Source organism: Cololabis saira, chromosome 9 (assembly GCF_033807715.1).
Source record: "Cololabis saira isolate AMF1-May2022 chromosome 9, fColSai1.1, whole genome shotgun sequence".
Taxonomy (NCBI): domain Eukaryota; kingdom Metazoa; phylum Chordata; class Actinopteri; order Beloniformes; family Belonidae; genus Cololabis; species Cololabis saira.
Genome location: NC_084595.1, coordinates 36132701 through 36160551, shown reverse-complemented (window position 1 = coordinate 36160551; position 27851 = coordinate 36132701). Strand labels below are relative to the sequence as shown.

General features: G+C 41.0%; 2 protein-coding genes across 12 annotated transcripts in view; one reads left to right on the top strand and one right to left on the bottom strand.

The window, feature by feature from the left end:
- sh2b3 (SH2B adaptor protein 3) overlaps nt 1-13526 on the top strand; it is a 51823-nt gene extending 38297 nt beyond the window's left edge. For all 3 annotated transcript variants that reach the window (XM_061729409.1, XM_061729408.1, XM_061729410.1), the window contains exons 3-8: nt 5122-5223; nt 6008-6096; nt 10091-10179; nt 10528-10742; nt 10872-11049; nt 11984-13526. In XM_061729409.1, the coding sequence (XP_061585393.1) occupies nt 5122-5223; nt 6008-6096; nt 10091-10179; nt 10528-10742; nt 10872-11049; nt 11984-12354 (1044 nt within the window). In that variant the 3' untranslated portion in view covers nt 12355-13526. The remainder of the gene's footprint in view (nt 1-5121; nt 5224-6007; nt 6097-10090; nt 10180-10527; nt 10743-10871; nt 11050-11983) is intronic.
- A 3495-nt stretch (nt 13527-17021) lies between these two features.
- Nucleotides 17022-27851, bottom strand: part of atxn2 (ataxin 2) — a 35769-nt gene continuing 24939 nt past the window's right edge. For 3 of the 9 annotated variants that reach the window (XM_061729398.1, XM_061729401.1, XM_061729406.1), the window contains 7 exons: nt 27287-27359; nt 25086-25279; nt 24646-24772; nt 24339-24530; nt 22864-23078; nt 19676-19874; nt 17022-17921 (listed from right to left, as the gene is read on the bottom strand). In XM_061729398.1, the coding sequence (XP_061585382.1) occupies nt 17890-17921; nt 19676-19874; nt 22864-23078; nt 24339-24530; nt 24646-24772; nt 25086-25279; nt 27287-27359 (1032 nt within the window). In that variant the 3' untranslated portion in view covers nt 17022-17889. The remainder of the gene's footprint in view (nt 17922-19675; nt 19875-22863; nt 23079-24338; nt 24531-24645; nt 24773-25085; nt 25280-27286; nt 27360-27851) is intronic. The other 6 variants (XM_061729403.1, XM_061729407.1, XM_061729399.1 and 3 more) reach the window with 4 other exon arrangements.

Sequence of the window (27851 nt, the reverse complement as noted above, 5' to 3'; positions counted from 1 at the left end):
GAGTCAGACATCTGCTGAAGGTTTTCCTTTTTTTTTAGGTTTTTTTTTCCCCCCCCCTCCACAGACTTGAACGCTTCCTCCAAGACTCTCCTTCTAGTCAGAAACTCATTCACATTCGCACACAAACAAAAAAAATCCTCTCAATGAGTCACTCAACTCAGATATTCGCACACACAGAGGGAGAGTAGCTGTCGCACATCCGGTGTTGTTATGACCATGAAGTTATAACTCGACACTTGTGAATTCGACTGAAGTTATGGTTATCCCCTGCTGGTTATCTCACTTGACTGATTAACCTCTTGACCTAAAAAATTTAACAAAGCAATAAAAAGGTTTATTACAGTGTGTCGGCTCCCAAACCCTTGTTATGTCTCTGGCTGCACTGAGTGGGAATATAGTCCAAAATGTAAAGGTGACTTTGTGTAAAACACAAAAGATGATTTAATAGTTAGTTTTCGGACCAGAAACACACAGTGTACAACACAGATCGTCCATGCAGCCCGAGATTTGCATCTTCTTGTGCAGTCAAGTAACTATCAGGGCTGTCCCAGACCCTTTATCTGAATAGACGGGCTCAGGTGCAACCAAGTCAGGCAAAAATGCTGTAGAAAGAGCAGATTTCAGGTAAGTTGAGTCAGAACAATAATGAGAAATAACAGAAAGCAAGATCACCCATCAAAACAGTAAAACTAGATTAAGATAATTGGAAAAAGGCTGCTGCTCAAAGCAAAGTGAAAAAAGTAAATAAAAAGATTAAGGCTGACCCAGTCTGTGAACCCATCAGTTGAAGTCTGATGACTTTTGCCTCTGGGAGGAGTGGCAAGTATTTTTGGGCTCCTAGTGTGTTTTTTATTAGTATTTTTTGGGGGCTTTTCCTACAAGTATGCACCTTCCTTCTTAGAATATCTTGTTGATTCAATCTTTAAGGCTTCACCAATCTCCGTCTTTTTTTTTTTTTTTTCCAAAGTTATAAGAAGGTTCTTCTGTGAATCTGAAACAGCAAACATAGTGTTCTCTGAACATCCTGGTCTAAAATTCAGCTGCGGCAGCAGTTTAGTACGACTTCTGATCAGTTCCTCACTCAGTGAATCAGATGTCACTAAATGAGTCACATCCCTCTTCTTTTTGCATAATCGTGTTTCTAATTGATAATTTTAGACACCGTGGTTGAAAAACAGACCATTAAGAGATTTGAAGCAGGACACATGTCGTATTTTGATGTATGTGTGCGCGTGCATGTGTGTGTGTGTGTCCTTGTCTGTTTTCATGTGTGTGGGTGTGTAGGGTTTTCACAGACATTCCTCAGGCTCACATACTGTCACAAAGACTCAAACTCATCCTGTGCACAAAGCCCTGGAATCTCTCCTCCCTGCTCTTTCTTCTGCTCTCCATCTCTCCCACCCAACGCCGTCTTTCACTGTCTCGTCTGTTTCCTTTTGCCGCCCTGTCATCCTCCTTGCCCCCAACACTTGCTTTATTTTATTTTTTTCCCTCTGTTCTGCTCTCTTGCATTTGTTTGACCCACAGGGTTTCAGCTTGTCAGCTTCCACTGTGTGCCGTGTTTGTTTGGAGGGTTAGTGGGGTGTCACATTAATCATTTATTGGTTAAATATAGCAATGTCATTAGATGCCACATTCTTCAACTAAATGGTTATATTACAATGATGACTATTGCGTTATATTCCTCTTAAACATTGCCCATTCACTGTGTAGAAAATTCTCTTTCATGAAATGGATGTGGCACCTTTTTCCACTCTCAGATGTTTTCATTGGTACAGGATGTACCGAACCAATCGCAGTGGGGTGGGGGTTGGCTACACACTATTCAAGCCACTATTCAAAAGAACCAATATACAGGTCTGTCTCAGAAAATTAGAATATTGTGATAAAGTCCTTTATTTTCTGTAATGCAAAAATGTCATACTTTCTGGATTCATTACAAATCAACTGAAATATTGCAAGCCTTTTATTATTTTAATATTACTGATCATGGTTTACAGCTTAAGAAAACTCAAATATCCTATCTCAAAAAAATAGAATATTCTGGGAATCTTAATTTTAAACTGTAAGCCATAATCAGCAATATTAAAACAATAAAAGGCTTGCAATATTTCAGTTGATTTGTAATGAATCCAGAATGTATGACATTTTTGTTTTTTTAATTGCATTACAGAAAATAAAGAACTTTATCACAATATTCAAATCTTCTGAGACAGTCCTGTAGCTCCATCACATCCTTCTCTGATTGGCTGTGTAGGCAGGGGTGCCCATAACTGGTACTCGAGGGCCGGTCTACTGCATGTTTTAGAGGTTTCCTGCTTCAACACGCCCTGATAGACAAGGCTGTGTCATTACCCAACATGCTTAGACCTTGGTGACACGCTGATGGTGACACGTAATTAGAATCAGGTGTGTTCGAACAGGGAAACGTCTAAAACATGCAGTAGACCTCGATTACCAGTTATGTGCACTCCTGTGTTTATGGTTGTGTTCATCCACGGGCAGTCTCTTCTGAGTGTTGGTACTGTTGCCTAGAAAACACAGAAAAAGCTGAGTAACTCTTTGAAATGAAGAAATGAAATGAAGGAATTGTTTGCCAGGCTACAAAAACATAGCTTTATTTCATCATTCATTTCAGGGGAATTTAACACATTACACAAACTCCAGCAACTGTTGCATCTGCTGATGTTTTTTTCATTTTATAAGATCATTTTCATTCCATATATTGTGTTCTCATACAATTCCATTTATGCAAAATGTTGAGATGCTGTTATTTGACACCCAAGTCCCCCCCTCCTGGTATTAATGCAGCTCTGACAGGGGCTTTTAAATTCTGTATTTATAGAGAAACCTGGAAATGTATGTCGTCTCTGTCCATGATTTCCAAGAAAGAAATGGAGCTTTCATATTTAGCATAAAGATGGACAGTTTTCCCGTTGCTTCGGTCCACTTTAAATGAGCTTGCAGCCTGAATTCAGAGCCAAGGAGAGACGCAACGTCAAATTTCCTTTCAGACAACTTGTATTACATCATGCCATTTTAGCTTGGGTCACATTTTTCTCAATGAAGCCAGAATATAAATATAACAGCTTTGGATTGAAAGACAAGCAACACCTTTTTGTGGATCCAAAAGTCCGGACCCAAACTTATTTTTTACGCCAAAAAAAAAAAAAAAGCATCAAAGACCCACATTCACACACACACACACACACACACACACACACACACACACACACACACACACACACACACACACACACACACACACACACACACACACACACACACACACACACTGTTTTGGAAAAATGCTCAGAGGTGTCAAAAGTATTCACATTCATTACTCAGGTAGAAGTTTAGATACTAAAGTTTAAAAATACTCCTGTAGAAGTTGAAGTATCAACTCAAGTTTTTTACTCAAGTAAAAGTATAAAAGTAGGGAAAGGGGGGAAAAAATCCATTAAGGACAAAAGCCATTGAAAATGAATGATCTTAGTATAATGCAAATATATTAAAGAACCATATATGTGTACTATTGAGCATTAACATGTGTTTCAGAGAGCAGCAGATATGATGACTAGTTCCCTATAAGTATTGTAATGGTGCAAAAAGTCAAACTTCAGAGGCATGTTATCATTTATCCTAACCTTTATTGGAATGTACATCCAAGTTTAGTTGCAGGAATCTGAGGGAACGGATGTAAGAACAAAACTGGACAAGAACATCTGAAACAACCACAACCAAATTCACTCTATCCGGATGGAGCAATTTAACTGGATAGTTTTTTTTTAAAGGCCAAAATGAAATAGAGTAACGAGGCTGTTTTTAAAATGTAAGGAGTAAAAAGTACAGATTATTGCGTGAAAATGTAAGGAGTAAAAGTAAAAAGTCGTCTGAAAAATAATTACTCCAGTGAAGTACAGATAACCAAAATTTCTACTTAAGTAAGGTAACGAAGTATTTGTACTTCGTTACTTGACACCTCTGCTGTCAAACTGAATAATGGTCAATGTTTGTACAAACATGCTGTTGACACATATGACACACACATACACACAGTAGTTGTTAAACTTTAGTAATAGCGGCTGACTCTCTGTCTCCACGCGTTTCTATCAGCCGTCGCCCGGGCTTGGTTTCAGTGGGGATTTCTGACCCTCCGCGCCACAGGCTGCTGCACATGGTCGAATCATCCGTGTGTGTGTGTGTGTGTGTGTGTGTGTGTGTGGGTGTGGGTGGGTGTGTGTGTGTGTGTGTGTTCATGCTTAGAGCTCTGGTTGGTTGTATCTGGGTTTTGGACGCCCTCCATGGTTGTGTTGTTGATTAGGTTGAGTGCACGTGTTTGTCGTTCCATCCAGCTGGGTTTCGTGTTTAACTCTGTGGGCCGTGACTTTAAAGAGCATCCATTCTCCACTGATATTAATGTATGAAAGACTGGGCCACTGTTGGTTTTGTCGATCGACTTTTCACCCTTTTTTTTGGCTTGAAGTCCAACAGCCACCACGATACATCTCTCGTCTGGCTTTATTCATATGCACAGTTTGGCCTTGGAGCCCCGCCATCAGAGCGCCAGTCATCCTCAACACTCACTTACTTTTTCTTTCACTCAGGCAGGCTTTAGAGGATTCATACTCTCATGCTGCACACGCACCCACGCACACATGCACGGATATGGCACATTCACACACACGCTCCAATAAGCACATCAGAGAGAAGCAGCCTCTGCTTCTCAGGCCATCTGCTTCTCATTAATCACGTCTAAAAACAGTTAACAGTATCTTTGTTGCACACATGGATAAACTGTGTTCTGTGGCATCTGTAGCTCAATTCATTAACCTTTAAAGTAATATACATCACAGCTGCTCGCCACTCTTTATTTTGAAACTTTATTTTGGCAACGCCACTTGTGTTTGGAAAGTAGGGGACATAAGACGCGTTTCTTCACACCCTTCATGAATTTTCAACCTTATGTGAGCTCGATTCCTGCAGAACTCCGAGGTCGTGACGGGGGATGACTCTTCATTCTGTGTTTCTTTATCTTTGTCCGTAAAACGTGATGACGTTAATATCTCATCTGTTGGGCAATTTGAATGTCCTCATTTGTGTTTGTGTTTGTGCTTTTAGGCCTCCAGTCCCAAACTGACGACTCACTGCTCAGATATCCAAGAAGTCCGTCGCTGCAATCGGCTGGAGATGCCCGACAACTTAAACACATTTGTTTTAAAGGTTCGTACTGTGACACATTCACTTTCGCACACCTACGCAAAAAAAAAAAAACAACCAACATCTGCTGCACGATTAAAATGCATATATACTCTCAAGAACATTGTTACCATTTTTAAGGTACTAACCATAGATATACAGGACTGTCTCAGAAAATTATAATATTGTGATAAAGTTCTTTATTTTCTGTAATGCAATTTAAAAAAACAAAAATGTCATTATATTCTGGATTCATTACAAATCAACTGAAATATTGCAAGCCTTTTATTATTTTAATATTGCTGATTATGGCTTACAGCTTAAGATTAAGATTCCCAGAATATTAAATTTTTTGAGATAGGATATTTGAGTTTTCTTAAGCTGTAAGCCATGATCAGCAATATTAAAATAATAAAAGGCTTGCAATATTTCAGTTGATTTGTAATTAATCCAGAATGTATGACATTTTTGTTTTTGTAATTGCATTACAGAAAATCACAATATTCTAATTTTCTGAGACAGTCCTGTATATGTAGACAAAAGGAGAAGGTGCATACTGTGGTGGGCTTCAGCTAAATATGAATTCAAACATGCCACCTCGGACAAATGCTGAACTTTTTTTGATTCAAAATTGCTGCTGCAGGTTCTGGCCGCACTTGTGTTAATATCCACACGGCTGCTTTTTCTTTTGTGTGCTGTAAAATGTAGAAAGACATTAAAACCCAGCTCCAGGCTCTGTTGGAGCTTGGCAACGTTCACTTTGCCACCTGTTTAATGTATAACATGCGCAGCGTCTTTGTTTCTGCAGGTTAATCGAGGTAGTCTGATATTTGAGACCGACAACGACCAGCAGGTCAGCTCCTGGACCACAGAGTTAAAGGAATGTATAAACAACAGGTGAGATTCACCCAAACACCACACACATGTTGACGTTCTGCCGTTTTCCTCCACGGCTGTACGATTCAGAACGGAGCGCCTCCGTTCACTCATGTTATCTCCGTTAAAGTATTAAAAGAAAAGCAGATTATCCAGACTTGAAATGTCAAAGATCTCACAGCTATCTTTGGAATCATTTGAAACTGACCAAAGTGAAATACCTCCATCGTTGTTTATTCCATATTTAACACAAACCTGCCATGGTTTTGATTTTTATTTCAACTGAGTAATTTGCAAAAGAAAACAAATGGGGTCAAAAACAGCGTGGACAAAAATGATGGTGGCTATAACAACCTGGAGAAAATGAGGTGCACCTGTCACGTCTGCCAGCAGGAATCTCCGCCCACTCTTCCTAGTGTTTCCACGTTTTACGAGGATCCCTTCTCCGTAGATGTTCACCAGCCTCATAGAAGGCTGTTCCGGAACGGTCCATCTTCTTTTTATATCACTCATTTCTGGGAGCTTTTAGCTGTCTGCTCTGGAAGACCCATGATGTTCTTCCTGGTGCTGGGCAGGACGTTTGACGCCAGAGCGCCATCATAGTCTTCCTCCTCCGCACAGATTGAGGTCCCCTCTGTGAGGTGTGGGGAAGCAGACCCGAAAAGTTACTGAACTTACTACGTGTTTTACAGGAGGTGTGGTATTTATTTTTCTTTGAAAGCTTCTTTTTTTTCTTATAACTGATGTAACTTGCTCAAAAGTTCCAGTTTCCCAGAAACATTGTGGCTTAACAGCACGTATTTGAGCAAATTCAGCTCTCTGCGTTTGCACATTATACACAGTGGCGTGTTTTTTTTTTCTTACTTTAAATGGACTGAATTAAAGACACGAAGAATGCAAATTAAGGTTAAACAGTGAGTTTGAAATAAGACTATAATGTAATGATTTATAAATATCTCTTTTATGGCTCCGAACACATTTATACACAGTATTATTGATTATTCTTGTAAAATAACTAGTAGATTGTATGTTTTCATTAATTTATTGGTTCACTCCATCACACACTGAAGGCATGCAGGTATAGAAGGAGGTTTAAAATATTGTTTCCGTGAACTGTAACCTAATCAACAAATGTCTACATCTGTTGACATGAATCCCTCCCAGTAGGCACTTCACTGCTGAAACTACATTCATGTTTGACATAAGTGGGTTGTTAAATGCAGGATTTTTCTTCTGAGGGGGAACAAAAATGTTCCTGACTGCAGCCCTCATCGTCCATGTCCGCCTCCCCTCCCACAGCTCTTACCGTCTGAGATCCTGAGTGGAAATATTTAACACTTGGCTGTTTTTGCTGTTTGCTGGATGTTTACTTTTAGGAAGGTATGTGTTTGCAAATACTAGCCCGAGAGTTTCTGAAGGTATGGACCGACCAGTGCATGTGTGCGCTTGTTTGTGTGCGACCATTTGAGTTTGGTCTTTTATAACTTTGACCCTGCGTTTGCTCGTATTTCTGGCCGTGCAGCCCAGGGCACGCTCAGACTTTTATATGTATAATATTCCTGGACATTATCCGTCATCACATCCATCAGTCAAGTTCAGTATTTACACTAAACCTTTGAGAGGGGACTTATCTGTCGTGCAGGAACGAGTGTTGGGGCTTGCGAGAGCAGCTTAACTTTGGTCTTTTTAAGACTGAGCAGAGTTAAATCAGGAGGGCAATCGATCACAATCAAATTGTGAATTTATAATAAAGTTGTTTAATTCACAAAACATTTGCAGATTGGATTCAATGAAAAAGTATCTATCAACAACAGCAACATTATGACTTGCATTAACAAAATAATAAAAAGTTTGCACTTAAAATAGTTGACAGCAGCTTTGTAACGCTGTCTTTTAATCCAAAGTATTGCAAAGAATAGCAAAACAAGCTAGAAAGGCTATGAAAGAGGTATGAAAAGAGGCTAGAAAAGCCACAAAAAGGAGAGGCAACATTTATACTTTCCAGTGTTAGACGAGTTTTCGGTCTCAACGTTTCAGCATTACAAGTTTCATATCAGTGCATGTGTCAAAGCACATGAGAGGAAGTGTGGAGGAGGTCTGAAAATCGAAGAATCTCAGGGCTTTTCTCATTTCTGCAGATGTCTGAAAGTACAAAGACGCCTGAAAATAAAATTGGGTCGAATGTAGTGGGATATCGGTTGAAAATGGTTGTTTTTAAAAAGATATTGGTCCAAACTGAACTCCAGAGAAAAAGGCTGCAGCAGGTTCCCTTAATGGAAAAATGCAACTCATTCATCCTTTTTAGTATGACGTCAAAACAGTTGCAAACTTTTGCTCGCTGCTTGCTGCAACGCCTGGTACGAGGTGCTGCGCTGACCAAACATCCCCGTCATATAACCACCAGATTTCTACAGAAAACCTGCGGTCACAAACTAGCTATAAGATGGTTATCTTTCTAGAGTTGTGAAAGCTTGTCAGTATTACGCAGCGTTCAGCATCTGGCTCAGGTGTGTTACTCTGGTGGACAACACTCCCATGAACAAAGGTGTTGTTCTAAAGCTGCATCGTAAACACCTTAGAGGCATCAATTTGTACAAATGCAATGAAAAGCAGCGTAGAGTCACTTGTAAAATAAGAGTTGTTAATCATATCTACAGGCAGCTTAGGCCTCTTCCTTGGTTTTTGGTTGCCGTCTGGATCTGCACCACTCGTCCTAGATAGAGCTTCTTTCATACAGGCTTGTTTTGGCTCTAAATGCATCTGAAACCCAGAGGTAAACAGACATTTATTTATTTTCTATACCTTTCCAGAGTCAAAAGTAAGTATAAAATCGTGACCACTTGTTGGTGTTTAAAAGTGTAAGAGGGTAACATCGTGGGCACAGATGCAAATAATCTCCCGGAGATAAAAGAACAAGAATGTTAACACACACACACAGTAGAGAGAAAAGGAGACTTGGCATCCTGTTATTCAGAGCACAACAAAGTCAAGTCAGCATTTACGCAGGATTTTCTCCGACTTCCCTCTTTAACCTTCCCATTCTCATCTGCGTAATTACACACACCACATCAGAATGTGTGTGTGTGTGTGTGTGTGTGTGTGTGTGTGTGTGTGTGTGTGTGTGTGTGTGTGTGTGTGTGTGTGTGTGTGTGTGTGTGTGTGTGTGTGTGTGTGTGTGTGTGTGTGTGTGTGTGTGTGTGTGTGTGTGTGTGTGTGTGTGTGTGTGTGTGTGTGTGTGTGTGTGTGTGTGTGTGTGTGTGTGTGTGTGTGTGTGTGTGTGTGTGTGCAAGCAGCGAAACAGAAAAACACAAAGTCTTCGTTCAGATCTGAACTGGTGAACTGCACTGGCTTCCTGTCTGTGCTCCGTGCTTTTGTTGCTCCTCGGCCTGCTGTTTCCTCTAGGACCGACCACACACACACACACACACACACACACACACACACACACACACACACACACACACACACACACTCGAGCATACATCTATGTCTGGCTTTGCAAAGGTCCTTGCTGGCGAGATGAATTCCCAAGACAAGCAGTAAAAACATAGATCCACCTTCATAAGGAGAGGTGAACTCTGCATCACCAATTTTATACAATGCCTCATAAATCAACAGTTGGTGGCACGATACATACACGCCGTGTGTAAATGGTTGTCAGTTTGATCTTTGCATAGATTGATAGTTAATAATTAATCATAAACACATGGAGGTCTTAACGGAATTATAACTGTAGTAAAGTGCTAAAAAAAAACACACCTGCATTCAAATACAGTCCTAAAAAAAGAAAGAATACTTAAAAATATGAGATAAAAAAAATTGTTTTCTCATCATAAAAATGTCACCAAATGAATAATTTGCGAGGCATTTCACTTGCAGCTGCAGCAGCTCATTGTCACATAAAGAAAAGTAATGATCTGATACCTGACCACAAGCAGAGCTGAAGGCCTTTTTCAGTAACAGATGGCTGAACGTAAATGAGAAACTAATGGTGAATGGTGTTGTCGTCCCGCAGGTCCAGCAGCATGGATCTGGAGCCCCCCCTCTCCCCGGCTGACAGCTCCGCTCCCGTCATCCACAGAAGTTCAGAGTCAGGGAGTCAAAGTGAGTATCCGGATCAGGGTCCATTTCAGTCTTCTTTCTAAAGCTGTCGGGTTTACGGTTCGGCTCAAAGACGTTGACCCGCGCGGCGATGTTCGCTGGTCAGAAATGGTTACTTTAATCTGCTGGAAAGCTTTTCTGACGAAGGCCGGTTCCACAAACTTTATTCAAACATTAATCTGACTTTTCTTCATTTTGGGTGCATTCATCAGCGAAGTAAGAAGCAAACACAGAATGAAAACTGCTATCTGGATAAATGTAGTTGAAAATTATCAAAGGAAAGCTGTCAAATCACTCACCGGCCGCATGTGTGACGTTAAAAACATGTCATCCTTGTGTTTGTCTCTCCAGATCCCGTCACCTTCACCCTGCCGGAGCAGGGGGTCCAGAAGACGGACCACTTCCTGTTCTCGTACCCCTGGTTCCACGGGCCCATCTCCCGCGTCAAGGCTGCACATCTGGTGCAGAGCTCGGGACCGGAGGGTCACGGGGTGTTTCTGGTCCGGCAGAGCGAGACACGGAGGGGAGACTACGTCCTCACGTTTAACTATCAGGGAAAAGCAAAGGTACAGGTCTGCCCTGCCCTGAGAGTGTGTGTGTGTGTGTGTGTTCCAGAAACACGGTGCTGCTGGGAACAAGCCTGCCCAGGTTCTGAGTGAATGTGTGTTTATGTGTCACCGTGTGTTTCCCTGCAGCACCTGCGTCTCTCGCTAACAGAATGGGGTCAGTGCAGGGTGCAGCACCTGCGCTTCCCCTCCGTCATGGACATGCTCAGCCATTTCCGCCTCTTCCCCATCCCGCTGGAGTGCGGCTCTGCCGGAGCCGTCACGCTGTCCAGCTTCGTGGTGGCCGGCTCCAGCCCGCCGTCGCAGGGTGAGACTCTTACCTTCAGACCCCAGACTGTTAGTCAGACACACATGTATATGTTTTACATAAACTTTCTACAACAAAGTCCAAATACAGCAAGCGTGAATGTTTTCCCACCTTTTTTCTTGTTATTTTACATCATTTGAAGAAGTTGGAGTTTTTTTGGGGAGAAAAAAACGGTGTTCAGCTTTAAATGGGACCTATTATGGCATCTAATACCTATTTTAAACAGGCCTTGAATGTCTTTAAAAACAAGCTTTTGATTGTTTTTGCTAAATAAATTAGAAATTCAGCCTCTGATCCATGTCTTTATCTTCCCATTCTCTCACCTCATTATCTATGTGGGATTCTGAGTGGGCGGGGCTATGATAATGAGGCTTTGTGCTGATTGGCTGCCTGAATGACGCGATACACCGCTATGAAAAAATGGCGGAAGCTCCGGCCGGCGGAGTTAGTTGTGGGCGTGATTTCACGCATCGGAGGCCAAACTATGTAAATCGCTCCCGTCGTTGCGTAACGACGGGAGCAGAATCTGAACGGCTCGTAGAAGCCACTTCAGACTGGACGGATCATCCGGGCGGCTGTACAGACACTGCAGAATTTGGTTGCTTTCCTCCTTCTCTGAGTTGTCAGGCTAAGGGGAGACCACTTTATATATGTTAAAGCAAGAGAAAACGTGTTTTTCATAATAGGTCCCCTTTTAAATTTAGCATAAAATGTGATTTGATTGTCATCTAAGGCACACTGACAGTAATTGTAAATATAATTGTTCTGACTTTGATGAAGATCTTTTGGAGTCAGTGAGTGGCTGAAGTGTGGAGCTGGTGGACGTCCCAGACTCTGTTTCCTCCTCTGATGTGATAACAAGCTGCAGGCTTGGTGAGCTTGAGCTTCTCTTCCCCGTAGTCCTCACGTCTTGCTTCCTCTGTCTGGTCCTCAGGTCATCTTTCAGGTGCCGTCCTCGTCCCGTTCTCCCTCCACCGCTGGAGTTCTGAGCCCAGCCTGGCCCAGTGCAGCCTGGCTCGCAGCTGCAGTCCGCCCTTCTCCTCTCCCACCAGCACCAGCACGTCTTCATCCAGCCCCAGCTCCGTCTCCCATCCAGGAAATCCCCAGCAGCTCCCGCGCTCGGCCCCCGCTCCCGAGCCCGCTCCCCCGGGGCCGCCACCTCTACGGCGGAGCGAGTCGGTGGGGAGGAGGCCCCTGCTCCGTAACCCCAACGCTCCCATCTTCCCCCACCGGGACTCGGACTACGAGCTGGAGCCCGAACGGGGCCGCAAGCGGGCCATAGACAACCAGTACACGTTGCTGTGACAACGCGTCCATCCACGTCCTCCGCCCGATGAGCGAACACGCGCTCACGCAGACAAACACTTTCGTCAGACTCTGAGTGCAGGGTGGTAACCTGGTGATAACAGACCGATGAACTTGTAGAAACAAGTTTTTGTCTGATGAAAGCACCACTGTGTATCTCACAGCCTCCGCACACGAGCCGCGCATGCACATCAGACCCTCACAACCTCCATCAGAGTGTCCACAGTGAATGTATTTTTGGTATTTTTGAACAGTGTTGACGATAAATTCTTCTTTGTTATGATTTTGAGATTCTGTGAGAGTCACATTGACCAGTTGTCCTTGAACCCATGCCAATTGGGTTTTTTTTTTTTTTTTCTAAATATGACAAAATATTTCTATTTTGATGATTTTTACAGAGGTGCATTTGATATTCCTTTGGCACTTGACCTGAACTGATGAGAAAGCACTGTCTGAAGACATTCAAAATACTTTCGACGTGAACTTTTCGCACACGCGCAGCGTGAAGCAAAACTTGCACCTTTTTACACAAACAAGCAACACTCTTTTTGAGTGGGGTTATGACATAATCCTTCTTTTTGTGCATTATTATATATATATATTTAAGTGCACATTGCTTTCAGGGCACTTTGTGCACATTGTGTATTTTTTCTATACACAGAATCTTTTGTAGAAAAAGAAATTAAAAAATAAAAAGGAGAAGAGTTTTCTTCAGTCAGTTGGGACACTTTTTTAGGGTTCATGCCTCCTCTGCCGCTCCATCTAGACCTTATTATAAAGAACCGCAGACACCATTCGGGACCAGCTTATCGCCAGAGCCGTTGTCCCCTAAAGCTGAGTTTGTGGTGCGAGTCTGGATGTGTCTGTTGAAGTGTTTGTAAGCTATAAGAAAGCATAGAGTTTCTCTTTTTCCAGCACCAAACTCATAAAAAATAAGAAATGACAAATAAACCAGTCTCACAGAATCAAAATAAATTCCTCAAAATCAAATAAAATGGAGTGATGATTTAAGGTCATGTCCTCTGGTTGTTTCTGAGTCAGTCACGCCTCCGTCTTCCCGTCACAGTGGAATATTGCATTAGTGATGCTTTAACAAGGTTTTGAAAGGCTATATTTGAGTCTGAATGAACTTTCTAACTTAGACCTAGTTAAAGCTAAACTATTTTTTTTTTTTAAAGAAAGAAAGAAGACAACAGTGTTTGGCTGGAGTCGTGAACATCTCCCCACTGCTACGTTGATTGAGACCGTTAACAGATGCATACCAGTGTTGCATGAAGTACAAAACGATAACACTATCAACGCCCTGATTTAAGCCCCAGGGCCTTCTGGACAGACCACGTCTCCCAGGTCGCCTGAAAACAGCTGAACTTCTCCGACGAGGAACACTCTTTACACATAGTAAAAATTGACGATATAAAAAAAGTTCAAAGAATTTCACTCCATTTCATTGATTTTGTGGCATTAAAATAATTCCGAAAATGAGGACCAGGTGCAATTAAACGGAAATAAAACACCCCCGAATAGAAGTTGTTAACTTGGAGAGAAAAGAAAACGAGAGGGCTTGAAACGCTCAACATACAGGAACAAATGTGGAGTAGATGAGAGGGCGACAGAGAGTAAAAAAGGAAAAGCTGTGCAGATTCTCTGCTGAAGTTGAGGTTCGGAGGCTTTTTCAAATCAGTTTTGCCATGGCTTCATCGGTTATCATTAAACCCTTGAAAGGACTATAAAACAGCAACGACAGCCGTACAAAGTGCCTCTGTTGATATTAAGATACATTTATTTTGTCACAACCTTCAGGGCAACTCCTCGTTGTTTCCAGCTATAACCTACTCGGATAGCATTAATTCTATTAAGTATTTTTCTGACTTTACCACAGCAGCTAAAAACAAGGATTTATTTAAGATGATGTTTTTACACTATGTCGTTAATCCTGTATTTTTAATGTAAGTGGAGAACATTTATATATATATATATATATATATATATATATATATAAATATATATATAAATATATATATAAATGATAAGCTTTAAAGCTTTAAATGTGTGAGTGTGATATGGGACGTGAACGCACCAGTGACTGCAGCTGTGCGTCCGCGTCTTTTATCTGGACTTCATTCATAATTAAAGGTGCCTTTTGTGCCTTTTTGATCTACTCTTTGAAGCTGCACTGACTACAGCAAACTCAGGTGTGCATTTTAATTCAGAAAGACAGCTACCTAATACAGCTTCACATGAACACATCCAAAATGTAAACCTTTACCAAAGTGCTGAATTTTTGTTCCGTTTGTTGTGGTTCCTCTAATCCAAAAAAAAAGCAAAGCAAACTGAAGAGTTGATTTTTATCCCAAAATGTATCTGGTATGATAACGTGACCCTCGTCTCTCACTCTTTTTTTTTTTTTTTTTTCCAACTTTACAATAACTGAAGCTTCACTTCCATTAGCAGCGGGATGTTTTGGGGAAATAGTTTTCCTACTTTTGTTTGTCTATCTTCTAACCTTGCTTTAACACTAACCTCGGCAGATTATAATAACATTTACTCTTGGTAAACTTGTGCTTCATGTATGGTTTCGACATGATTCCCACCTTGCTTTTTGGACATTACAGTCCCGTTTTTTTTATTTTTAAAAATATATATAGATATATATACATGTATTGTAAGAGAAATGCATAACTGCAACTCAATTTCCTCCTGAATATGACCAGAGTAATCTGCTGCAATTACTCTTGTTATGCAATGTCAGCTTTGTCTGTAACATTTTATAATGGTTGCGTCGTCCTTTTTTTAATGCATCATGACCAAGACTGACTTTTTTTTTTTTTTTTTTCTTAAGGGGAACATAAACAAGGATGTTTTTGGCAAACGTACGGTTGGTCTTCCTGCCTTTATGTGGCCTGAGTTTAAACAGATCCTTCACCACCTGTTTCATTTCTGCGAAGGCAGAGCAACGGTAACAAAAACTATTTTGAGCATCCATCTCCTCACTTTGCTGGTCCCCTCTCTCCCCCATGGGAGAGTGACTGTGCCTTTGCCAGAAAGCTGCTGTTGCCATTCCCCTTTTTCAAAAGCTCAGGGTGTGATTGTGTAGTGCAATAAATAAGACACCCAGTGCTTCACACCTTTCTACAAATTCTCCTGATAAATTCAATATTCTGCTCCTAGACTTAATGAAGAGTGCCACACATTTTATACGAGCAAGAGAGGGTTAAACACCTCAGGTGTTGAACCCTCAACCCCTCCCCCCCCCATGTGTTTATTTTGAAGGAAAAAAAAGTCAATTTGGTGAATGTAATGTGTTCTCAATACTGTTCATCCTGTTTAACTCGCACTGTAAACATTCCAGTTCAGCCCAACATCCCCCTCGACAGCTAAATCACATCAGCTTTTGAAATGTATGAGGTCTGCATCCCTTTCAGTTATAAGCATCTAAATTATTATATACATACATATATATATGTATATATGTGTGTATATATATTAAAATGTGTATGTATCAACTGTATATGTGACTTTTCTTAAATAAACCTAACCAAAAAAGGAGTTACCCATTGTCTTATTTTTGTTTTGTCACACTGCATCTTCATAAGAACAGACTGATATTTGCTGCCTTAAAAACAGCATTTCAGTATTATGTCTACAGCTAATATCAGTTCACAAAAACTTTTCAGAAGGTGATACAACCTAAATGTAAATATGCCTCCACTTTTATGAAACATGTTGCTCACATCCAGCATTTAATGTCATCTTTGTATTAATTTTCATCAGGATTTAAATTATGTTTTTATATCATGGCGTTCCATTTTTATTACCATTTTAAACAGGAACCTTTTTTTCCTTTTTACTTAGTTACTTTAAAGAGTAACTAGAACATTTCTGAAGAGATTTTGAAGGGGCACCAATGAATTCTAACGCCCTTGTAATGTCACAAAAGTAGAGCAGGAAGGTCGGTGCTGTAGGAGACATTTGTTCAAAAATGTTCATATTTATGCCATGTACTTAGTGTGTAAAGGCAGTGAAAAGACAAGTAAAATTTCCAAAATTATAAAAGTTTAAGTTCAAATTCTCAAACTGTATTACCATAGTGAGGCTTCAATATGTTGTAGTCCAAAGTGTCTTGAATCTGTGAACGTTTGAATGATGTCTCTATAATAAAGTACGGCTGAACGACAGGCCTCCAAAATCAGCATGTCAATACGTTAGCATCAAAAATATGATTCAAGTTCAATTTCTCAGATTCAGTTTTATTATCAGAATAAAGGTTTCCTCTTACTTTACAGATGGGAGCAAAAAGATTACTCCCATCAGGATTTCTAGGATAAAGATTACTTGGAATACCTGAGATGATTTGAATCGACGTTTCTCTCTAAAAAAGCTACATAAGGACCCAAATCCATCTGTACTGATGAGATTTCCAACTCCAGTCCGTCTCCTCCTCCGGCCTCCTCCTACTGAACATTTCTGACATGTGTGTGTGAGATTCCCTCTGGTCCCTCTAGTAGCTTGTTGTGATCTTTGCAGGCATTTGATTAACTAACATGTGGATTCTGATGAAAGTAAGCGTCCACTAAACTAGATGTGTCTCAGTAATCCCGACGGCAGAATGTGCTGCCACATTTCCAGTAATGAGAACCCGTAGTGATATTCAAACACAGAAAACCATCCAGTTTTTAAAACTTTTTTATTGTTTTTAAATTTTTTTGCTGATTTTTAAATTATTTATATTATCTACAAAGTAAAAGTTTTAACTTAAAAGTTACATAAGGGGCAGGTGAGAAGTGGGATTTGATCACCTCAGCCATTATAATTTCATAAATAACATTTCTCCTTTCCTCTTGGCTGCTAAAACAAGTTCATTTCACAGGAAGTTTCTGGTCATATTTCGTTTTTAGTTTGGTTAGAAACTTGTCATGTAGTCTGGAAACAAACGCAGCACATAGCAGCAGCAATAAACAGTAAGATTAATACTGTCTAAAAGTTGGAAGATTTTTTTTTTCTTTTCATAACAAGGTGCAGACAAAGTACAAGTTCCAGTTGAATCTTCTTCACCCTTACCAATTAGTTACTCTCTTTCACATCCTACTTGGCAAACTGACATAAGTTGCAATCTGTGACCCGTGGATGTGTGTGTGGGTGAGATTCTTGTGTGTGTATGTGTGTGTGTGTGTTTGCGTATATATGTGAGAAAGAGAGAGAGAGAAAAAAAGAAAGAGGGAGAGAGAAAAAGATAGAGGGAGAGAGAGAAAGAAAGAGAGAAAGAGGGAGAAAGAAAGAGAGAGCTGGGTCAACAGAAGCAGTTTTGTCCATTAAAACTATCTTGTTAAAACATGTCACTGCATCAACCTGTTAACATTCTCTTATTGCCTAGTCGGGAAGGAAGGAAGGAGGGAGGGAAGAGAAAAGCTGATGTGAAGCGTATCTCGTGAGGATGAGGAGAGAGAGGACTCTCATTCTCTTCATGGCCTGGTTATGGAGGCTCTGGTTGAAAAGCATGATGCAGAGCAGGTCCCTCCACTCACTGGCGCCCTCTATCTACAGCTGCTGCTGATGATGATGGGTTTGCACTGCGGGGACAAAACCAGTCCAATGTAAAGATTACAAAAAACAACCTGGCCACAGTTAGGTAAGAATAACAACAACAAATAATCACAGACACATGAAATAATATGAAGAAAGAACCAAGAGTGCCTTGTTAGAACTCTTCTGAAAACAACTAAACCTTAAGTCATCCTCTAATATCCCTCAGACTGATGGACATGATCAAAATTCTTATTTTGCTCAGGATTCCCTCATTAAAGATCAGGGATGCAAACACACGCAGCCTGATGCCAAAAGAAACTTCAGTATTTTTGTTTTGTGTGGTGTTGTTCTCCCCTTCTCAACCTTTCCCCGACCCTGCACCCCAACCTGGGGCTTGCTGATTGGGCCGGAGCTTCGGGAGCTGCGTGCTGGCCTGCGGTCCCCACCCCTGGTCATCCCGTTGCTGCTTCCACCTGCCTGCGGTGTTCTGCTGACGTCCCCGACCCACCAGTCTGGCCCTCGGCAGGAGGGTCCCCCCTTATGAGCCTGGTCCTGCTCAAGGTTTCTTCCCTCATAAAAGGGAGTTTTTCCTTGCCACTGTTTGGCTTAAGGTTTTTCTCCCACTATGGGAGTTTTTACCTGCCATTGTTTATGTAATAACTGCTAGGGGGTCATGTTCTGGGTATGGGTCTCTGGAAAACGTCTAGAGACAACTTTTGTTGTTTTAGACGCTATATAAATAAAATTGAATTGAATTGTTGTTGCTCTCGTACTGGATGTTGATGTTTTAGTATCCAGGAATGCACCGTGACTTCTCACCAGGTGAGTGTTCGGCTCAGTAACGTCATCTCTGACTTAAATCAATGCACTTCAGACTTTACTCCAAATTTACATCCTATTTACAAATTCCCAAGGATTTCAAGACTCAAGATTTGTAGTTGCATTTTAAACCGTGTCCGTGTTTGCTGTCAGACATAATGTTTTTAGCAACTGTTGGCTGTGGGCAAATATGCAGCTTCCCCTGCACATTCTGATGTAAATACATCTTTAATGATTAGATTAGTTTAGCTCATCTTTACAACATTTGTAACTCAATAAAAACCTGTAGTTAACGTACTCAAACAAGTGAGAAGTGTTAAACAGCAAATATTACTTTGCAAGTTCAGTATTTTGCAGGAGTATTAAGTTCAATTATGAGCTGTGAACAAATCTGCTTTACATATGCAAATAAGACGTGTTAAATCATTTGTGGTTGGCAAGTTTCATCAACAAAGTCACACTGAGGTCAACTGAAATTGCTGTTATGCTTAATAAACTGTCAAGGTTTCTGATAAGAGTAAAATACCCATAATTTAGAAAAATATGCTTTAAGAAACAAAGGATCTGACAGAAGGTGACCTACAACAACAAAGCTGAAGACACCTAACCTTGAGACGTGATCAATCCTCCCACCATTTGCTGAAAGATGAGAATTAAATGATTTATTAAACTCAGGATCTAAAAGGAAGTGTTTGCATCCCTGAGTGAACTTCTTTTTCCTCCGAGTTTGCTCCTTGTGCTATATTCAGATTTGTTTCTGCAATCATGATCACCTGAGAGCATGTCTGCAGAAACAAATATCTGGATAAACTAACATTATGAAACCAGGTGTATCAAATGCTGCTCATTTGAGTGAGCAGGAGCATAAACACCAGCATTAAAGTACATGCTAATCATGTCCCTGCTTTAGAGGGAAAACAAAACAATATGTAAATATTTGGGCTCTGCCCTGCAGGACTGTGCTGACTCAGAAATGTACCTTGTGGATGTGCCAGGTAGGAGAAATGTGTGGTGGAGGAGACGGGGATGGGGTTGAGGGCGGTCTGGGCCATGGGGGGCTGCGGGCCGCCGGGAGGACCCTGGGTGGCCATCAGCATCATGGTGGGGTGGGTGGGCGCCGGGTGGTGGGACGGCACCATACCGGACTGCATATGGGCCTGTAAGGCAAACGAATGACACTGAAAACAAATGTGAGACAGTGAGACGAGGAGAACCGTCAGCCGGCGGGCCGATAAGAGACTTGGTCAAAATATTGAAACATCTGGGCCACAACATTTACAGCCTGCTTTTAAAAGAAGGAGCTTTGTTTTAGCACTGATTTCTCATTTTATGTAACAGAGCCCAAGTCTGTACGAAGCTGCACACTGCAAAAACTCAAAATCCTAACAAGAATATTTGTCTTATTTCTAGTTAAAATGTCTAATTTTTAGTCAAAAAATAGCTCATTACACTTAAAACAAGACTCATCCCTGGAAAAAACAACAATTTTCACCTGTTTCCAGTAGATTTTCACTTAAAATAAGTAGAAAAATCTGCCAGATTTTTTGGCTTGTAATGCGAAGATAAATTTTGTCCCACAGGCAGATTTTTCTACTTATTTCAAGTGAAAATTTACTTGAAACAGGTAAAAATTGTCAAATACATTTTTCTGGTAATGATTCTTGTTTTAAGTGTAATGAGATTTTTTGACTAAAAATGAGACATTTTAACTAGAAATAAGACAAATATTCCTGGTAAGATTTTGAGTTTTTGCAGTGGAAAATGACATACATTGGTAGATAATTTCAGTCTGAGTCCAACTACATCTACAGTCTAACACGGTGGGGGAGGGGCACAAACAATGCAATAATGGTAAATGGTCCACACTTGCAGCCCAAATTAACCTGGTTTATGATTCTACCAATCAGTTGTCGCTGTATTTCTCATTCATGCATTCAGTGCATCGAGCATGGAGGCAGAGGGGACAGCAGGAGGAGCCACCAGCTGCTATTCCTGTCAGCTCTTGACCAGAGAGCTGGCTGTAATGAGCTCAGCCTCACCATGACTGGACGACGAGAGTGAAAAACCACTTGCTAGTCTGAGGAGTATTGATTTGTGCTTAATATCAACCAACCATCATTCAACATCAATACTCTCCACAGATGATTATCACTCCCAATATTTCAGTGTTAACAACAACTTAACAGCTCTCAAAGGGCTTGTGGGCCCGTTCAGCCCAATGCCAGAGGAAACAATGGTATGAAAAGAAAAGATTTGAGTGAAGTGAGCAGCGTTTCGGTGTCATTGATGTGGATCCAGGTCTGACTGAAAAGCTCTTTCTGTTAGATCTGGATTATACTGGTTTGTTTCAGGTGCAGAGCACCCTGTGAAGTCCTGAAGGGACCAGAGCTGTGGGGAGATGCAGTAGACCGTCCTCGTCTTTGTGTCACACATGACTTTGTTTTATGTGTTTTTTATTTATTTATCTTTAGCAGTAGTAGCTTGGCAATAGTGCACCATTGGCAAGGCAGAGATGCATCACTTACTCCTTTAACCCTTGTACTGTCTTTGGGTCAAAATGACCCAATTCTTCTATCTTTCTTTCCTCCTGCCATGCTCTCTCCTTCCTTCTTCCTTTCCTCCTTTACTCCTTTTTCTTCCTACCTCCCTTTCATCATTTGTTCCTTTATTACCGTATTTGCTTTTCCTTCCTTCTTTCCATATTTTCCCCATTCCTTCATTCTTCCCTCCCTTCTTTCTTTCCTATTCTTCATTCCTTCCTCCCTCCCTTCTTTCCTTTTCTCCCTTCTTTCCTTCCTTCCTTCCATCTTTACTTCCTTCTTTCCTTCCTTCCATCTTTTCTCCCTCCCTTCCTTCCTTTCCTAATTCCTTCCTTCTTTTCTCCTTTCTCCCTTCCATCTTTTTTCCCTTCCTTACTCCCTTTCCTACTTCCTTCCTTCTTTCCTTCTTTTCTCCTTTCTGCCTTACTTCCTCCTTTCCTTCCTTCAATCTTTTCTCCCTTCCTTCCATCTTTACTTCCTTCTTTCCTTCCTTCCTTCCATCTTTACTTCCTTCTTTCCTTCCTTCCATCTTTTCTCCCTCCCTTCCTTCCTTTCCTAATTCCTTCCTTCTTTTCTCCTTTCTCCCTTCCATCTTTTCTCCCTTCCTTACTCCCTTTCCTACTTCCTTCCTTCCTTCCTTCCATCTTTACTTCCTTCTTTCCTTCCTTCCATCTTTTCTCCCTTGACCCAAAGACAGCACAAGGGTTAAATAATTAAACCAATGTGTAATAGAAATTAACCATGTGGAGGCAAAATGTGCATCTGGTCAAGACGATTCCTGTCTGAACTAACTCTTGTGTCACCGCACTTCTAATGCAAAAAGGGGTTCAACCCAGTATCAACAAGAGTTACTTAAAAAGCAGAGGCCAGAGCGACAGCCATCAGCTCCTGCTGCCACGATGCAACCAGAATAAAACACGTCAGTGCCAGGTCGCATCGAGGGGTTATAGGAACTTCTAATTTCTCTGGTGACGGAACGTTTGGAAATGATGTTCCCCATTTAAAAAGATTTAAAAGGTCCAGGCTGTAAGATGTAGCCTCACCATTGCAAAGGTTGGCAAACGAAAGGAGAGCAATCCTTAAGTTGCTTTAAAACAATGCAAAAGTCAACAAAGCCAAACTAATCACAAATCAATTTGGATGCAGAAAAAAAAAAAAGATGCTGAAGACCCACTTTATCATGTTAGGTTTGTCTCTTCTTGACTGCTGTAGTAAAACAGAAACAGTGTGTCCAGCAGCATTTCTGACTGTAAACCATTTCTTTCTGCGGTTTTGAGATTGTGATTCTTATTTTATAAAACTTCTACACTGTTGAGAATGCTTTGCTCTACTGCTGCCAACAAACTGCCCTGAATGTGTCGCACTGGTAGTTGAACAAGGTTGGACTGTCTCCCCGGCAGTGGTGGAGATTTACTCTGGTTTTAGTTCAGTTCCTAAACTGCAGCATCCAAATGCATCTACAAGTAGAGATCCTATTTTTAAATCAGGTCAAACTGCTAAAAATAACACATCTGCAGGGATTTTCAGCATTATTTCCACTAAAACCCTGTAATAAACTTAAATACCATTGGAAATGACAACATCCTCTCACATTTCAATCTAACAGAGACGTGAGGCTTTGACGTACCTGCTGCACGTGTGCCATGTGATTGTGGTTGTAGCCGTGCTGCACCTGCTGCGGGTGGATATAGACGGTCTGCTGGGCAGAGGGGAATGATGCCTGGGGGGACTGAGGGTTGGGCCCCGGGGTCATGGAGGGGGGAGTGGGGGCCAGGGCCGAGTACATCTGCTGCTGCGGGGGCTGGTTGGCCAGGTGGAGGGCTTGGGCCGCTGCTGCAGCTGCTGTAGCCACACACAAACACAGTTCTCACTTTAAAATGATTCAGCTCAACAAGAGGGAATACAGTTACCATGACAACAGGAAGAAATAAATAATTAAAGCTGCAAGCAGCGATGAATGAGCCCTCGAGCGTGCAATTTTCACCAATAAAGGGTCAAGGACTCAAAACTAAGTCTGATGACTCTTTATGTCAAACCATTCAAAAAGTTATGGCAGAAAACGATCACATATCGACCAATCAGAAGGAGGGGCGGGGCTAATTTGCACCAATTATGGTCAAGGACTCAAAACCGAGTCCGATGACACCACCCACGAGTCTCTATATCAAACCATTCAAAAGTTATAGCAGAAAATAGGAACTATCAAATATGGACCAATCAGATGAAGGGTAGGCGCGCTTTTTGGTGTCTATCGTCGCCACGGTAACGCTTTTGACTGAGAAAAGTAATGCCCATCGTCGCAGGATGGAGACGCACATTTTGATGTATAACACACCTCGGTGCACGTTACGGTTCGGGCCGTATTAACTTGCGAAGAAATGGCATAAATTGCGCCAAAATTACACGATTAATTCAAAATGGCCGACTTCCTGTTCGGTTTCGGCCATGGCTCCAAGAGACTTTTCTTTAAGTTGAGACATGATACAGGTGTGTACCGATTTCCGTGCATGTACGTCAAACCGTATCGTGGGGCTTAAGGCACAAAGGTTTCTAGGGGGCACTGTTGAGCCATTAGGCCACGCCCATTAATGCATTAAATATCACATTTTTCACCAGGATTGGCTTGCGTGTAAAATTTGGTGAATTTTGGGGCACGTTTAGGGGGGCAAAAAGGCCTTCATTTCGTTGGAAAAAAAATAAAAACAACGAGAATGAGAATGAGAAGTCCTACAGATACAATAGGGCCATGGCACTGTCAGCGCTTGTTTATTTGTTTATTTGATTGGATCCCCATTAGCAGCTGCACAGCAGCTACTAATCTTCCTGGGGTCCACCCGTAAATTCACATAGAGTAATGAAAAAGTTCAACTAAAATACAAATTATAGTGATAAGGAAAAACTTACACTAATGATGACAGCAACCATTGCAGCAATAATTAAAACTATGATAACAATTAAGTAAAATTACAAAACAGAAGCAACAAGAAAAAAAAATACTACCCAATAATAAATAAATAAAATGAAACAGAAATAATTATCTCATACATCAACTTAAGGAATAAAACAAAATAAAACAGTAACAAGTGCTTGGGCCCTAATTACCTGCTGCTGCCTGCGGGTGCTGAGGGTGCTGGACCGGGCTGGCGGCCGGGTGGTTGGGGGGACCGCCGTGTTGTGGGGGACCACCTTGCTGAGCTTGGCCTGTAGGAGTGGCAGAAGGCTGAGGGTGCTGTGGGTGAGGGTGTAAGGTGGCACTAGGGTGGGGGTACTGCTGAGGCATTGGTCCTGGAGACACTGACACAAGAATCAGTGTTACTAATAATAATAATACTGACTTGATACACGTAACCGGCTCTCTCTGGACCACTACATGTTTACATCAACGACGACGGGCAGAGGGCTAACCTACCATACATGGTGTGTGCCTGGTCAGGGTATTGTGTCGTTGAAGAAGAGACGAGGGTGGGCTGGCCGTGAGTCGGGGGCGCCATCATCCGAGCATTTCCCTGCATCACTGGACTGAACACGTGCTGCGCCTGAAGGGCATAAGTAGAACAGCATCAGCATTAGAGCTCTGATCAAGAGTTTAATCCAGGTAACAAAACATCAGGTGCCAGACCGAGGACTCAGTCAGCTCCACTAAGTTGATTGGATAAAGCTCTCATGTTGGAATATCGTCAAGCATCTGGCATTTACCAAACAAATCAGTGAACGGTGAACAACTGGGAGAGATGATGGTGTTAGTGTATGATGCCAGCACGACTTAACTAAACATCAATAACTGTGGTGCTTCCTGGTCTGAAACTCGGTTTGTATTTCTCTGATACTGGAGGCAGCAGGGAATGGTACCTGTGACTGATAGTGTGTCATCTGCTGGACGAGCGGCTGACTGGTGAACTGCTGTGGGCTACAGGTGAAGTACTGCGTAGAGTAGGCAGGGTTGGGTGCTACAATCGGTGGTCCTGCTGCCGTCGCCGGGTGCATCATGGTGGGCGTGCCGGGGGGGTGGTGTTGATCTGACCTCTGCTGGGGCATGTTGGGCACTGAGAGTCATGGTGGAGGTTCACATGAGAGAAAAAGACCGTCATCCCTTACAGCAGAACAGAATTTTCATTTAGAAGTGTACAAAATAAAAGTGGAGTACAAATATAGATACAGTACAGACCAAAAGTTTGGACACACCTTCTCATTCAAACAAATGGGGAACTGTGTCCAAACTTTTGGTCTGTAGTGTACCGTATATATAAATATAATGATATGAGCCACATTTTGTACAAATATGAGACAAGTACAGTATTTATTGGATCAAACATTTACAGGTTGGGATTTATCTATACAGAGTTTATTGTTGTACTTCCTTCTGTTTGCTTGACATAACACCATATAGTGTTGCTGCTGCTGAGAGATGCTTACGTGGAGGATTATTTTCTAGTGTTTCAGCCTCAATAATCAGCTTCCTGCAGGCCAAGGAAAAACCTGATATATTTCTATACAGCACCAAGTTTTTTGTTTTAATTCATTTGCAAATCTGTCAATATAAAATTAAAGTTTGTGTTTTGCTCATGCCCAGATTTGTGTACTCTGTGACCCTTTCAATACTGTGTCCTATTACAGTGGTGGTATATAAACTATCATCTGGCATATCTCCAGCGCTTAAGATCATCTGCTTTAAGAACTTATATTAGAGTTTTGTTTTTTTTTTTGTTTGTTTTTTTCAAAAGATCATCACCGGAGGATTTCGGTGGTTTTTACCGTATCAGTGTAAAGTTGACACATGCAATTTTTTTTACAATAGATGTCATTGTCAACATTGTCTAATCAACTATACCAAATTCAAAGTGTGTTTGAGAGAGCAGTACAATTTCTCTTTGTCCACTGCATTTATAATAACATTTCTAAATGAGTTAATGGAGGTAATAGCACTACGTTTGGATGGGAAAGGACATAAATACAGGTTTTTCTACAATGAATAATTTCAGGTCATTATGGACTCCAGATTTTTAGAACTTTAGCTTTGCAGGGCAGTTTAGATATTGATTAGTAATTCAGATTTGTTGTAACACTATTCATTTGAATTGGGACTACATGAGCCGATTTCCAGATCTGGGGAAAAAACTCCAGAGGAAATTGAAAGATTAAACAGATAAGTAATCATAAAGATCTTTTCTTTTGCCTCCCCCCCGTTGACTTCATGGGGTTTATACCCTGAAGAGCAGAGGAAGTGAAAGTCAGCAGTGTAAACAGAGCTGTGATTTGAGGACATGTGAAGCATCAGCTGACTTTAAAGGCCAAACCTGAATAAACTGTACTGAATGTATTTATCAGAAGTAGCAATATGTGCATTAAAAGCATTTCCAAATTGTAGACCTTTCTAAAATGCAGAGGAGCCCATTTCAAGTTTGCTCTACGTTTACATCAGCCAGTGTTGTCAACTCCTCAGTGAAGAAAGTAGCTATTGGATTCACAATTTGTATACGACTGTAATGGATGCTGTAAGAGAGAGGAATAGTCATGGGAGTGATCATAAGGGATTTATAAAAAAAAAACTCAAAATATGCTGAATACTACAAACAAACTTTCTTATTTTGTTGATTCTTTTATATTTTTTACATCACCATTCCAAACCTCCACCTTTGTCCTGAATGCAGCACCTCTGAATATTTCTTTAATTGTTACATTAATATAAGACAAGACAATATATAAACGAATAAAAGTAATTAAGTGAAATATAAATTAAAAAAAAATAAAAAATAATAAATAAATAAATAAATAAATAAATAAATAAATAAATAAAATAATAATAATCAGATAATTTCCACCTGATCATTCACAGATGATGCCCTGATATTCACGTGATGGGATTGGGACATTACTACCACACGATGACCTAGTTACATCTCTAAAATTAAATAAGGACTCCAATTCATATTAATGAATCTGCATAAACCTAATTTAAAAGAGGCTAGCAGTCTATCTGATAAATAAATACAAATTAAAAAACAAGAACGTAATCAGAGAACAGAAAGGAAAGGAAGGGACATTCTTCTCACCTTTACCTGGTCTGTAGGGTTTAGACTGGCTCACTGTCATATGAGGCATCTGAACTTGGTACATGGCTGGAGACTGGAGGGAAAAGGACAGTCAGGAAGGCAGAGGATGGGGGGGGGGGGGGGCAAAAAAAAGTGTGTACTCAATCTTTTTTAGTGAATTGTATCATCGACTTAAAATCTAAAACCTTAATATCTCTGTACGAAAAAGTGGTGAATTTATGCCAATTTGGGTTTGATTATTATAACCCATCTTAATGCACAGCACCTATTCAGCTAAGCGCTCACCTAACATATAAATATAGTCGAAACACAAACACGTGGAGTCTTGCCTTACCTTTTTGTCTATCACTGAGTAAAAAATGTTGTTACAAGACTGATAATAACTTTGCTCGACTCTTTCATTCCATAAATTCTTCATAACATTATTCACCATGCATTTCTATCACAAAAAGTAAAAATAACTTAATATCCTTTTAGCTTAAAGCCACTTGTTTGGACAGCAGAAGAAGCCAATAGGAATAAGATGAGGTTATATGTCCATCTGTGACGGCAGCCTAAGATGAAT